The sequence below is a fragment of the Vombatus ursinus genome, unplaced genomic scaffold (assembly GCF_900497805.2).
Source record: "Vombatus ursinus unplaced genomic scaffold, bare-nosed wombat genome assembly UNPS02009062.1, whole genome shotgun sequence".
NCBI classification, from domain to species: Eukaryota; Metazoa; Chordata; class Mammalia; order Diprotodontia; family Vombatidae; genus Vombatus; species Vombatus ursinus.
The window spans coordinates 12950152-12965336 of NW_020948840.1; the positions used below are offsets into that span (position 1 = coordinate 12950152).

General features: G+C 34.4%; 1 protein-coding gene across 7 annotated transcripts in view; it reads right to left on the reverse strand.

Annotated features, from left to right (window-relative positions):
- The window catches only part of BIRC6 (baculoviral IAP repeat containing 6), a 316937-nt gene that overhangs the window by 105444 nt on the left and 196308 nt on the right, over positions 1 to 15185 (reverse strand). For all 7 annotated transcript variants that reach the window (XR_003568132.1, XM_027850508.1, XM_027850509.1 and 4 more), the window contains 4 exons: positions 6374 to 6674; positions 5088 to 5305; positions 3865 to 4029; positions 2724 to 2892 (listed from right to left, as the gene is read on the reverse strand). Coding sequence is in view for 6 of the 7 variants with exons in the window: in XM_027850508.1 (XP_027706309.1) it covers positions 2724 to 2892; positions 3865 to 4029; positions 5088 to 5305; positions 6374 to 6674 (853 nt within the window). In the remaining variant the exon portion in view is untranslated. The remainder of the gene's footprint in view (positions 1 to 2723; positions 2893 to 3864; positions 4030 to 5087; positions 5306 to 6373; positions 6675 to 15185) is intronic.

Genomic DNA, 15185 nt, shown 5'->3' on the forward strand with positions numbered 1-15185 from the left:
ATCCAATTCTGAAACAAGTGTTCTGATCTGATTTTAAGACAAAACGAGCAATAAAGAGCAAAAGGTCATATGTTAATATAATAGGTGGGAAAAATTATTTCTTGTATCTGCTTACCTATTTAGGAATTAATTATCATGAAAAAACCTTTTTCTAAGCCACTTGTCTTACTAATTAAATGAAAATTTAAATACTTCAAATGATGCAGAAAATGAAAATATAGCAAGTTTATGCTGTCAAGGCTTAAGTACTGTTCTTGACTGTTCACTATGTCTCATATTCTGTATCCAATTTGTTACCAAGGTCTGTCAATTTTAACTTTACATCATTTCTCAAATATCCACCTTTCTCTCCCCAGATATTGCCACCACCCTGATAGAGGCCTTCATCTACTCATGCATGCAATAGGTCTTTCAGTCACAAGTCTCTCCCCACTCCAGTCCATCCTTCACTCAACCACCAAAATGATTTTACTAAAGTGCAGGGTCAAAACAATGTCACTCTCATATTCAAAAAAGTATACCTCCAAGATCAAATCCAAATCATCTGCTTAGTGCTGAAAGCACTTCATAACAACCCTCCTACACACACATAAACACTCTCACTCTCTGTGTCTCTCTCTCTCTATCAGCCTTCTTACACTTCAGTCCCACCCATTTTCTCTTTAATCCAGTGACCTTAGCCTCCCTGCTGTTTCACCAATAAGACACTCCATGTCTTGGCTCTAGGCATTTCCCCTGGCTCTCCCCATGCCTGGAATGCTATCCCTCTTCATTAATGCCTCCAGCTTCCTTGGGTTCCCTCTAGCCCAACTACAATTTTACCTTCTACAGATGTCTTTCACAATCTCTATTAATTTCAGTGCCTCCTCTGTTGAAGATTTCTTATTTATCCTTTATATATATAGCTTGTTTGTACATAGCTGTTTGCATGCTGAGTCCCCCATTATAGTGTAAGGTCCTTGAGGGCAAGGACTAGTCTTTGCCTCTCTTTGCATTCCCAGCACTTAGGACAGTGACTGGCACATAGTAGGTGTTTAACAATTGCTTACTAATGACTATCTATGCCCTATGCAATTCCTCATCAATATATCCAAAGTATTTGCATTTTTTTCTAACAAAACTCATTTGGATCTGACAAATGAAACAGAAGTGCTATTAACTCCTTTTCCGATGTAGGTATGTATAACATATATATACACAAACATAATTTAATGAGACTTGTGGATGAAATATGCTTGTTGAAATGAATGAAAATTGAATATTATCACCTACTGTTAACCTCAAATAGCTCACCAGCTTCTCAAACTGAATGAAGAGAAAAGACAATAAAGAAGGAATGTTTCTCAACATTAAGAAAAAAAAATCCCAATGCTAAGCTACATAATACACTCATCACTTGGTTTCTTTTAAAAAATGTGAAAGTGTAGTACAAAGGTTTGTATTTCCACCTATTTATTCTTCCAATATGAAGATAATAGAATATGGAAGGGAGTAACCAGTAAAAAGTAAAGTCGATGCAATATTTCACAGAAATCTAGATGGGAGAAAGATGGGAAATGAGTCCAAATACTTAATAGCAACAGTATAATACTTTTTAAAAGTGTTTGAGGTAGGAAAGTTATGAAAAGGAAGACCAGTTGTAAGACTTGGGTTTTTGGGGTAGAAGGAAATAGGGGAAGTGTAAAACATCATTATAACAAACTCTGTAGTAACAAGGGAAACTGATAGCATGAATAAAATATACAATTGCTAACCTTCAGTACTTTTTTAAAAAAAAATCAACTTTTCCTTCCACAAAATTTTTCTGATGCTAACGTATAACTGCTAATATGTAACAAAATAAGCTGTTTTACTTTCTTTACTTTGTACCAATATTTCATTACTATTTGTTCATCTTATGGCTACCCTAATTAGAATGACAAAAAACAAAATGCAAAAAACCAGGGAAGAAAGGAAAAGTTTAAAAGATTAAATAATCAGGTCACATACATCTGGTTATGGTAGTATGTTTTGAAAAGTACTTTTTCTGGGGACAGCTAGGTGGTGCAGTGGGTAGAGCACCGGCCCTTAGGTCAGAAGGATGTGAGTTCAAATCCAGCCTCAGACCAAACTCTTGACATTTACTAGCTGTGTGACCCTGGGCAGGTCACTTAACACCAACTGCCTTAAAAAAAAAAGTACTTTTTCTGGCATATTTATGTTCCTGGGGGATAACCTTATCATATCAAGTAAGCATATAAGATATTTAGCAAAATGAAATAATATTGTTAACAAATCAGCTAATGAGTTAATTAGATCAGCTAAATAATTTCAAACATTTTCTCTTTGACATTTAATCAAAAAGAGAATGCAAGATTACTATGAGAGCTCTAGCTTCCCTATATCATTCACTTACAGAAAGAATTTCTAAAGAAATCCACTTTGTGTGGATTTTGTGAACTAATGCTAAGAACTAACAAAAATTAAGAACAAATACAATTTAGCTCTTGCCATTGACATAATTTTTAAGAATGTTATCCAACTAAAATAGCCCAGAATCAAAGCATTTTCAACAAATAAAAAGTAAATCTATCAAATTGGCAGGAAAAGCTACTGTATGTAGCCTAAAATTTCATTATAACTAAACTTCTTAATTTAAACTAACCTTGTAATAACAAGTTAAACTGTTTTCCCACAAAGGCATGGTTCAGTAGATTAATTACAATATGATCTAGAAGAGTTACCAGAATCATTTCGGAGATAGGAGGACATTGCTGGGATGAGGCAGGACTGACTAAGGAGTTCTAGAAGAACAGATGGAAGGGCATTACTGTTCTGTCCTCTCCCCTCAGGAGTAGACTGTGGTTCCCCATTTGTTGAGCTGCCCGCAGGATTTATATAACTTGCAAGAACCTGAAAATGAAAAATCACTGACATAAAAAAGTGTTTTTAGCTGCCTAGAAGGAAGTCACTGGCTTTATCCAAAAGATTAATTTACTGTTTGCTAGTAGTTATTTCATTTATTGGCAGAAAAGTGCCATAGAGAACTAAAAAGAGGAGCTACTTCGTCCCCTGTTGTGTAATTAAACTAAAAGTTACAAATATTTATTTATAGTACAACAAACAAAATATTATTCCTTTGTTTTAATTTAAGCAGAAGTTTTTAGCTATGAATCACAAAAAAGTACTCTCTTCACTAGAAAAATGTCTTATAGAGAACAATAAATAATATTATAAAGCTAATAATTTATCAGATATTATTATTATCAGTATCAGATAAAATTAAAAACAATTACAAAGGTTGAGGGTGAGAAAAATCCTATAAGTCAAAGCTGGATGGAGTCAAGTATTTCCATTCTGATCAAAAAGTTTAGGACCATAGAACATAAGATCCCAAAGTAAGTCAATGGGAAAAATAATGATTTACTCTCTTTTCTTTCTCCACTTTACCTTCTTCAACTCACTCTATGGTGAGGTGGCTTTCAAACCTATAAAGGTTACTCAAATTAACCTGTTTCAAACCAGTTTTGGAGTTTGTGGCACACAGAAATCAAGAAAAACGCAAAAGGTTAAAAAAATTTCAGATTCAACAATAAGAATTATGTATATAGCAAGGATGACTAGTACTATATGCTATATGCTATGGCATCTCCTCCTGCCAACCACCAAGAAGTGAAGTCACAAGGAGGGAAAGAAACTGATGTTTGGAAGCAGAAGTATTTCAAGTAGTTTAAAAGTTATGACACAATGATCAACGTAGTTAGTGTGCCCTAAAGCTTCAATGAAAATATTATATAATGATTCCAAATGTGAAGCAATCACTTTAAAAAAAACCCACTAATTATGAATAACTACTCATTTCACCCTCGTGAGAAACAAAAATACCTGCAGGAGACAGGTGACGTGTTCCTCCTCCAGTCTTTGTTTAGTTAAAGCCTGTTCCACATCCCATCCAGAAGCTGTAGAACCTGTTCCAAAGCCTGTCCCCTTGGCCCAGTAAAGCTGTTGCTCTTCTGTTGATGTACTGTTATGTGTACTTGACACTGGGGGCTTAAAAAAAACGATTATTTATACAGTAGTTTTGCTAACAATTCTCTAAATCTTGACCAAAATAAGGAGGAAAAAGCTAAGGGTACATGCAGGAAATACTGGTAAATGGCAGAACTTCTCTTTATACTACAAGGTCCTTTTTGCTTTCTTTTCAAGATATTTTGTGTTTTTGTTATACCAGCATTGTTCAGAGAAACAAATGTTATAGATTAAAACATTTACTAAATAACCTTTGCTACACAAATCATAAATTTATATTCATTCCCCTACTCAACCATCTTCAGGGGTTCCCTATGGTCTCTGGGGTAAATTATAAACTCCTGAGCCTGACACTGAATGTCTTCTACCATACAGTTATCAAATACTTTCTCAACTGTATTTCATATTACTAACTTTCATGCCAAAATTACTTGTAGCCAAAGTAAACTTGTAACTTGAACTCAATAAGCTATCTCCTTTCTCTGTGCCTCTGCACAAGGTGTCCTCCATGCCAGTAAAAAAATAACTTTCTTGTCTCTGCCCCTTAGCATTCATAGGTTCATTCAAGGCTCATCTACTCCATAAAGCTTTTCCTGATATGTGTCCCTCTCCTACTCCTCCAAGTGTTAGTTCTTTTTCTTCCTGAAATAACTTTAGTTACTTATCTGCGTATGTATTATATCATTCCAATAGAACATAAGCTTCTTGAGAGAAGGAACCATTTCATTTTTGTTTTTGTATTTACTATGTCTGAAGTGCGTATATTTTTAAATTGTATCAGGTTTGGATTCTGTTGTTTTAGCCTTCCTATGGTCAAAGATAGGAATTCAAAAGATTAGTCCTTGCTGGGTTTCCGAAAGGAGAGCTAAATGATGGAGTGAAACAGGCTCTCTTTTGTCCACTCAAGTTCTAATATACCATTTATACGTTTGTTATTAAAGAGTGTTTAAAGTGATATTTTCTTCTATATCTGTGTTGTAACAATAAAATTATATTTAAAATAGAACCTTAAACTACTCACTATATTACAATCATTTGTACTATGATTCCATAATTAAAAAAACTGAGATCCAACATACCTCTGATTGATTGAGATTAGAGTTAGGAACTCTTGGAGCATGATGGCTTAGGGCAGAGAGGCAAGCAAGGATCAGGTGTACGGCTCCAATTTCCAGTGCCATTCTCCTTAGTAGTACACCATCATCAGTAGTCAATGGTGTGGAGCTAAACAAACTGCGCAGCACATGGAATGGAAGGGTTGGAAGCACATTGGCTGAAGGAGACTGCAGGATATGACCTGGGTTAGGGAGAGAGAAATAAGGATTACTAGATTATTTAAAATGGTATTTATGCATAATGAGGTCAAATTTACAATGATAATAAAATGCCAAAGCAAATTACTAATAATTTCACCTTCACCTGCAAACTCAAAATGTTTCTTACATTCCTCAGATGATATTAAGATTACCAAATACTATCCCTATCAACTACATATACAATATGAAAATTCTAAATGCTGACAGGATTTGGTGTATTTTGTTTAAATAAAAGTAAGTTTGCTGTGTTCTATCAAATGCATTATATTTTACAATGCACTCACATATCTGACTGAATCTGATGTTCACTGTGAGGTAGATAGATGAAACATTAGTTTCATGTTTACTTTTTTAAGGAAAATTTAACACTTAAAATACAAAGAACACAAAAGAGCATTTTAAATTAAACTTTGAAACTGCATTTCATATTGCTTGCTTTAAAAATATATGTATAGCATTCTTCATAACAAAATATGTCTTGCCTGTGCTTTCCAGAAGTTATCTTCCGTACATTTTTAAAAATGTTTCAATATGCCTCTTCTTTTTGTGTGGCATGACTTTGCTACTTTGCCCCCCAGACCATCCCTCACCCCTGGATTAACAAAGAGAAAGAGGCAAAAAACTCTTTTCAGAAATATAGGGTGTCCCAAAAGTCTTTAAAGTATCTAGCCTATAGACAAAATTAGAAAAATTCTAATCAACCAGGTTGGAAATTAGTCAGATTTAAGGAATCCTGAAAGTATTCTTTGATTATCTTTAAACTGCAGAACAAAACAAAACAAAACAAAACAAAACAAACAAACAAAAAACTCTGAAAAACATTTGTGGGATAAGCAACTATCAAATAAAAGCCTTTTTATATTCTTCTGTTTTAGGATCCAAAAACACTAGGGAGCATTAGGCCACAAAGAACAAAGGCAGACCAAAACACTAGCCATTTTCTGTCAAGTTTCTCTTCTTTAACTAGCTGTTGACTCATTATCAGATATGTTCAAATCAAGCATATTAGTTGAATTAATCAAATAAAATAATCAAGAGATAACACTTACTTCCTTCTCCATCATCCGTTACTCCTAATACCAATCGAAGTAGACACTGGGCATGTTTTCTCTCTTTTAACAGCACCTCAGCATAACCAGGCAGACGGAGAAACAATCCAAAGGCAGCTAAAGAATGAGCAGGTATGGGAGACATTGTCTGTACTGTTGATTTAATTGGTGGAGGTTCGGCAGCAATGGTTTCTGGAGCTTCATACACCAATTCTCCTGACTGTTCAATGGTTACCCATTCAAACTGATCGCTGTCCTTTGGCTTTTCTTGAGTGGTAGATGTAACTACTGGGGCACTAACCTAAGAAAGAATAAAGTTTTACTATTTTAGCTATACTCATGTTAATATCAAATTATTTCTGCTTTTGCAGGAAAATATTTCCACTATCTTAATTAAATGAAGGCAAAAATAATCTATAGAAAACAACTAAAAATTCAGATTCAGACAAGCCAAGTGACAAGTGCCTACAGTCACAAAGATGGTAAGCTGAAGTGGCAAGACTCAACTATAGGGCCCAATTTCAAATTCATAGTTCTTTCAACTTTACTATATTGTACATAATTTTGTACTACACTAGTATAATGGATAGAAACTTAGAATGACTGGGTCTTCTGACATGATGGCTGTGTGATCTTGGGCAGGTCAGTGAACTGCTCAGTGTCCATAGGCAACTCTCTCAGACAATGTTTTGCTGGGCAGGTGCTAATCTACACTGACGTAGAAAATTTCCCCAGAAAGGAATGAATTGCAATTCTGGACCAAAACAAAAACATTTGACTATATTCACTGCATAGACCTCTAACTAGATTATAAACACCAAGGGCAACATCAATATCTTAACTAAATCTGTGTCTCAACCAACAACTAGAGTAAACATTTGATGTATTTGTTGGATTTAATAGATAATACTCATTTTATCCTCAGAACAACCCAGGAAGTAGGTGCTATATATTTTATGGATGAGAAAACTGTGGGAGACAGAGGTTGAATGACCTACAAAGAATAAAAATGCTAGTAACTTTATGAAGCTGGATTAAATATATTTTGAATAAAAATGTTTCATATTTTCTTGTCCATGAAGAACAACATGAATTATGAAGATTTAAAACAACAGAAATCAAACAATGAAAATGAGGAAGTCTTATTATAAAGAACATGCTTGAGTGAAATGGAACATCATCATATTCCTAAAATGTGACTGTTAATACAACTCTACAATGATCTTTTGTATGGCAAAGTGAATAAAGAGGTCTTCCTGACATTTCCCCTGGATAGTTATCTGAATGATGTATCCCCTTGGGTTAGGGCAAAGCCAAAAGAAATAATCTTATATGTACACCTAATAGTAGATCCAAATCTCTGAATTGGTCCCAGAATTTTTGCTCTCCAGATCTTCAGAAGCAGGTATTTAAAGATGAAACAGATCCAAGTTTTCCAGGGGTAGAAAATAAGGAAAGGAATCAATGGTAATATCCTAAGAATTTATCTAATTCCATTAACTTTATTGAAAGTTATATGGTGGGTACTATTAAGGGGACAATAAATCATTCTCATATTCTACACAATCATACCCAGAAACAATGAGTCTAGCAATGGTGTATATTTATAGTTGCAGCTAAATTACTATACATTTTACACACCAATGAAAAGAGAATATTTGAAATAGCCTAACTTAGAGAGAATAGTTATCATTCAGATATTTTATAAGATAACCAACCTAGAACTGAAGAGGGAACAAATCTAGATGTCTTACTTTCCAAAAACAAAAAGAACTTCTGATTATAAGAAGACTTTGAAGTAGATAAAAAAATATATAACCACTTAGTTAAAAACTATAAGAGTGCAAGGCTAAGTTGTAATATATAATACAGTCACAGGCAAAAGAAAATTTCATATAATCAGAAACGTGTGTATATTTTTAAATTGTATCAGGTTTAGATTCTGTTGTCTTAGCCTTCCTACGGTCAAAGATAGGAGTTCAAAAGATTAGTCCTCACTGGGTTTCCGACAGCAGAGATGGAATGAAATAGGCTCCTTTTTGTCTACTCAAGTTCTAACATACCATTTATACCTTTGTTTGAAAACTAAGTTTAATGAAAAGCAGAGAAATGATAGCCATATTTAAGAAACAAAAAAGTCACCTTGTGCCAGACACTTATAAATTGAGATGGCCCTACTGCCTTCTTGATTTCCATTTGGCTAAATCTATATTTCAGCATCATATATAAAATATTATTAATTTTCTAAGAGCTTTTGCATTTGGCATGGATATCTTTTCATTTAAATTTCCCAGAATAACAAACAACTTTTTGGACACAGTTTTCAAATAGTATGTTTCTTAAACTATTTTTTTCTTAGTGTACCTAATCTTAACATGTTCCACAATTAATCATAATGAAGTCATCAGTCAACATTTGCTTTTGGCCTGGAATTGTGATTTTATAGGTGTGAGATATCCTGGAACATAAAACTCCCACACTTACAATGTATATCTACAACTTACAGTTTTAGAGAGTTACTTAGGGCACAGAGAGGGAAAATGCCTTTTTCCTGGTCCCACTGCCAGTATGAGTAAAAGGCAGGCTATAAATTCAGGTTACCATGGTACCTCTCAAGTTAAGATACTGGTGATTAAAGGGATGGTATAGCTACGATCACAATGTTGTATGTGATAAGAAAGTAATGTTCTAATTCAAGGAAGATATTTTGAATAGAAGTGTTGGTATGGAAATGCCTGTGTACAATATTTTATCTATAGTGTTGATTAATTCATCATCATCAATTTAGAGCTTAAAGAGACTTCAAAGGCCATCTATTTCAAACTTCTTATCTGAAAAGATGAGGAAATGGAATTCTATTTCTGAGTTATAAAATAATGCTACATATTCAATATTTATTAAGGGGAGAAAATGGGAATGATGTTTTAACTTGAAGATTTTGGTTAATTATAAAATAAAATGATACGATTACAAATTGCACACAAGGAAATAGTACATGACATTAAGATTTTTTAAAATCTCTTTTGGATGTCTTTTGTGAATAGGTAAACACAGAAATTTAAAGTCTTCCTCAGGACTCCATACAACCAGAAGAATGTAGCCATGTTAATTATGTTAAGAATGTTGGAACAGAATTAAAATAGTAAAGGTGTTAATTTTATTAATATTTTTAAACACTTAGAATGTCTCATTCGGCTAAGCTCTCTTTCCTGACCCTTTTATCTGATCTTGAGCTGTTTAGCTACAGACATAGAAATAAAGAGGAAGACACTAAGAAATACATGAATCTACTTTAATTTAAAATTAGGAAGAAGGAAAACAGAAGAGATAAATGATTAAAACAGAAAGGGTCTGAACAATGGCATTAATTAGATGGATAACATTTGTATATTAAGAGAAATTTTAGTTGTATTACTTGAAGCAACGAGAAACTACAGTCAGATATATCTGAATGATCAAATAGGTTTAGCTAGCATTAAGAGTTTTTAATGTGCTTATTTTTTGTTGTATAGTTGTTTTTCAGTTGTGTCCAACTCATCACGTCCGTTTTTGGAGTTTTCTTGGCAAAGACACTGGAGTGATCTACCATTTTCTTCTCCAGCTTGTTTTACAGATGAGGAAACTGTGACAGACAGGGTTAAGTGACTTGCCCAGAGTCACACAGCTAATAAGTGTCGGGCCGGATTTGAACTCAGGTCTTCCTGGTTCCAGGCCCTGCACTCTATTCACTATACCACCTAGCTGTTCATACTTATGAACAATTTCAAAATCTCTAAAGCCTTATTCTAATACCTCTTGTGGAATGGAAGGGATTTGGGGTTTCCTACCAAAATCTGTAAAATTCTTACCAATCTGGAAAGGATTTATTATGTGGCCAATAACAGAATGTACACTTCTTTTCAAAGAACCAGTCTGACTAAACACAAAGAGGTTCATTTATAGGAAAGCCATAAAGTGATGGAATTTTTTGAACATAGCAAGTCTTAATATGTATATGGAATATGAACTATACCAGTAAGGGGAGTAACTATAAGGTTGAAATTACAGAGCCCTAGATGATTACAGTATGAACTTCAAGGGCTAGGTGCTGATTTTTCTTTTTGTAGAGAGACTGGACCTGAGGTTTAATAGTTGCAGAGGAATTACTCCTCAGTTTCACTTATGGAAACTCGATCTAAAAATGTATGTCAAGCACCTACTCTGCAAAAGACAATCTTAGAGGCAGCCACAGAGAGAATAAGGAACTTGCCCAGCAACACACATCAAATAAATGTCAAGAGACCAGTCTTGAGCTCACATTTTCCTCACACTAAAGGCCAGCTTCCTCTTCTCTATAAAACAGTGACTCTCAGGTCCTCAACAAAAGATGAAAATGGGAGGTGGAGTCAATGTGGCAGAGTAAGAGGAAGCACTATAGCTTAGCTTTCCACTATACTTTCTTCTCAATGATGTAGAAAAAGTACCAGAATGAATTATAATCAGGAAAATAAAGAAAATAAAGAAAATCCCACTGAGTTATTTTTACAGCCAAGATAGGTTTAGGGAGACAGACATCTGTGGAGCATTTCAGTATCCAGGGACTGAAGTGGAAAAGGACCAAGACAGGGAAGCAGGGGAAGAAAACACAAGGGCATAAAGCGGCAGCTTTGTTGCCCAATACTGGTTTCGGGTCAGATTCAGAGTGGAGGTGCAGTTGGCCCTAGATCTATACTGAGCAAGGAACAAGTACAGGAAAAGAACAGTGTGGCACTGATCCTAGAAGCAGAAAAGTGATTCAGTGTTAGCCTTCAGATCAGCATATAAGCCTGCAATGGAATAACCAGGGCAGGAATCTCAGACCAAAGGGGAGTGAGCAATCCAATAGCTCTGAAAGTGCAGAGTCTCCCAGTTTATTCCACTGAATACAAATAAATTTTGGAACATTAATTCTTTATAATTTGAGGACCTGTTATTCAACTCATTAGTGCATGTGTATTATAGGTTGGTTGCTAATAGAAACTGCATTCTAAATAAAATACATTTGAAAATGTACTAGAGAGGCTTATGACTTAAGACAAATAAATTTGAACAGAAAATTATTAATCCTGGATTTACCTTTTTATAAATGATAATTCTCAATTATTAGGCTTCCTTAATGTGGAGCATAATTTTTATTTATTAGTCCAGGAGGCTCAGTGTCCAGGGGCAGCTTACTGAAATTCCCAACTAAAAAAAGATGACAAACCCAATCCTTGGTCAGGAAATTGCAAAGCTTAGACCAGGAGGGCAGTGGCCAGATCTCATACTGGTTCATACAATATCAGGAGCACTTAAAAATTTGCTGTCCCCCAACCTGAGCTGTGAAAACAAAAGTATGTAAGAGGATAGAAGCTCAGACTAACATCTCAGGCTAACATCAATATGCATAGCCCAGAACTAATATAAAGTTCAAACCTAAGACGCAGGCTGGAAAAATGATCAAACAAAAATCCCAGCACAAAGAACTATTCAGATGACAGGGAAATTCAAGACACAAACAGAAAGGAAGACAATGACTTGAAAACATCTACAAGCAAAGCTTCAAAGAAAAACACAACTTAGAGACAAGTCCAACAAGAATTCCCACACAAGGTTTGCCTGTTTGAAAGAACTCAAAAACTATTTTAAAAATCAAATGAGAACAGTGAAGGGAAAAAAAATCAGAAAAGAAACAAGAGCTTGGGAATAAAGATACAAAGAGGACTAACAGCTGGAAAAAGAAGTACAAAACTTGACTAAAGAAAGTAATTCCTTGAAAATAAGAATTAGCCAAATGAAAATTAAGGACTCTATGAGACATGAAGAAATAACAAATGCTAAAAATGCTGCTAACTTCTAGTGTATTAAAGTGGTAGAGGAGTAAAAGCAGCCATACTGTCAGTATGTAACCTGGAAACCATATAAAAAGAGAAGCACCCCACATTTAGGAAGCCTAATAAATGAGAATTAAGATTTATGAAAAGATAAATCCAAGACTAATACATTTCTATTCAAATGAATTCTACTAAATCATAAGCCTCTCCAGGGCATTTTCAAATGATTTTATTTAAAATACAATTTCTTTTAGCAACAAACCTAACACACACACTGCTGAATTGAATAACAAGTCCTCAAATTGCAAAGGGCTAATATTCCAAAATTTGTGTGAAAATTGGAAATAGTTTTCCCTGACTTTAAAGTTATCTTATCTTCATAGATTTGGGGCTGTAAGGGACTTCAAAGGTTATCTAGATGAACTCACTCATCATCGTAACTAGCATTTACATAACGTTTTTAAGTTTCGGAAAGCCCTTTATATATGTGTTCTTTATGGTCAGAGAAATGATAAATAGCAGAGCTAGGATTTAAAACCCTATATTGTTTTGCTAGGTTTTTTTTTGAGAATTGTGAGAATAGTTAAATTTCAGAGCAAACATTCTGACATAAAACATTTAAATAGTTTTTCTGAATTTGTTGTTCAGACGTTTTAGTCTTGTCTGACTGCATTTTGGGGTTTTCCTGGTAAAGATACTAGAGTGGTTTGCCAGCTCATTTTATAGTTGAGGAAACTGAGGTAAACAGGGTTAAGTGACTTGCTCAGGGTCACAGAGCTAGTAAGTGACTATGGCCAGATTTGAACTCATGAAAGGGAGTCTTTCTGATTCCAAGCCCAGTGTTCTATCCACGGCAACACCGAGTTGAAAAGCATATAGCTAAAAGGCATGAAAGCATACACACCTCCACCCACTGTCATATAACCTTAAAGGATTCCAGTTGTGTGAGGCCTTTAAATCAGTAATAATCTACATTAAGAATGTTAACACAAAAGAACCACAGCATTTTCTGATATATTTTTATAGGCTATTCTTCCAAAGCTTTGAATCTTTATGAATATTTACAGCTTTTCTGAAGCATGTGAAAAGTATAACAATGACAAGAACACTAAATATTAACTAATTAATTAAATAAAAATTCAAGGGCCTTGTGTAAATAACTTGATGAATCTGGAATCTCAATCTCGTGAGCAGTCCCTTCAAACATCACCCATGCTTTCTTACTCTCTGGTCTTTGTCCATATCTTCCTGAAAATCCCCTACAAAGGATTCATACAATACTATGGGACCCATCAATCAATCAATCTCTTAACATTGTGTGGATATAATTATTATTATAATTGTTTTGCACAGTGAGGTAGACTTCCAAATACCATGATTACATAGACTGGCAGGAAAAGAGGATATTTAACAGGTTTATAAATATTCTGGTTTCTTCTGAATGCTTAAGGCTTAAGATTTTTCTTTCATTCCTCAAAACAAACAAATCCATAATCAACAACCCATGCTATCTCTGAAAAACAGATGTTAGTTTATATTAGAAAAATAGCACTGTATTTTATCTTGACAGAACAAGGAGACACTCTGATTAACCAAATCAGATTCTAAGACCATAAAGCTAATTGACATTCATATACCTGCATTTTCTATGCAAAAAATACAATTCATAGAAAAGAAGGCATACAATTAGTAATTACTTTCCTTGCTTCCACTTAAGATAGAAAAATAATAGTATTCTAACTCAACTAACATGCCTCTTGTTTAGGGAAAACTTTTTCAGTATGGCTCTATTTTTCTTCAAACTTTTTTCCATATATTGGCATTTCCTATGTCTCTTCTTTAGCAGCTGCTATTTTTACCTTTTTAAAAATGTATTTTAGAGGAATTACTTATTTTGGCAAATTTATCCTATTCTACTATAATTATTATACTATATCATTCTACTATAATATTCATCCTATTCTATAAAATTCTATATGTATGAAACTATGCACACCTTAATGATAAAATCTAGATAGCAACTAATATAAGGAACTTACATAATTAAGTAAAATACTATTCAGTGATCTATAGATTCTAGACCCCAAAGCTTCGAACTTTGAATATCTATAGACAAGTCAATTTTTGATATTCAGCCCTTCCAACCCAAATCCCTAACTACTAAGCAAGGCTTGAGATTATTATGTAAACTGGGTTACATACCCGATTTATGGTAACATTAAGTAGGAGCTTTTTGTGCAAGAAAATCCATTCATACTACCCCCCACACTGATTTAATCAAGTCTCAACCTTTGCCCTTCCCTTTTTACTTGAAATCTCTATTTTCAACTTGATTAAAATGAAGGCCTGAGAGAAGCCTAACAAGGGAAAAAGGGAAGAAGGGAAAAGAAAATTTAAGGGAGTCAATGGAGCTGAACAGTTCACAGGAAGATGATACTTGTAACTCCTTAAAAATTGCACCACTAATAGTAGAGCTAGAAGGAACATATATAGAGAGGGTATGGCTATAAGGTGAATTGAGGGAATGATATAAAAAAAACATAATTAAGGAATGAGAAAGAGGAACATAATGAGTACAAAAGGAAGAGAGAGGTAGAATGGGTTAAATTATTTCACATGAAGAGGCATGAAAAACCCATTACAGTGGAGAGGAAAAGGGAAGGATGGACAATGGGCATTAATTGAACCACACTCTCATCAACAGTGGTTCAAACAGGGAATGATATACACAATCAGCTGAATACAGAAATCTATCTTACCAAACGGGGAAGTAGGAGAGGAGGAAAGAAAGGGCAGGGAAGATGGATGGACTGACAGAAGGAAGGGTGGATCCAGGGAAGTGGCAGACATAAGAAAAACACTAGTGAGGAGGGAAAGGGTCAAAGGAGGGGACAAACAGGAAGAAAAATAGGATGGAGGGAAATACAAAGTTAGTAATCATAACTGTGAATATAAATGAGATGAACTGTCCCATAAAATGG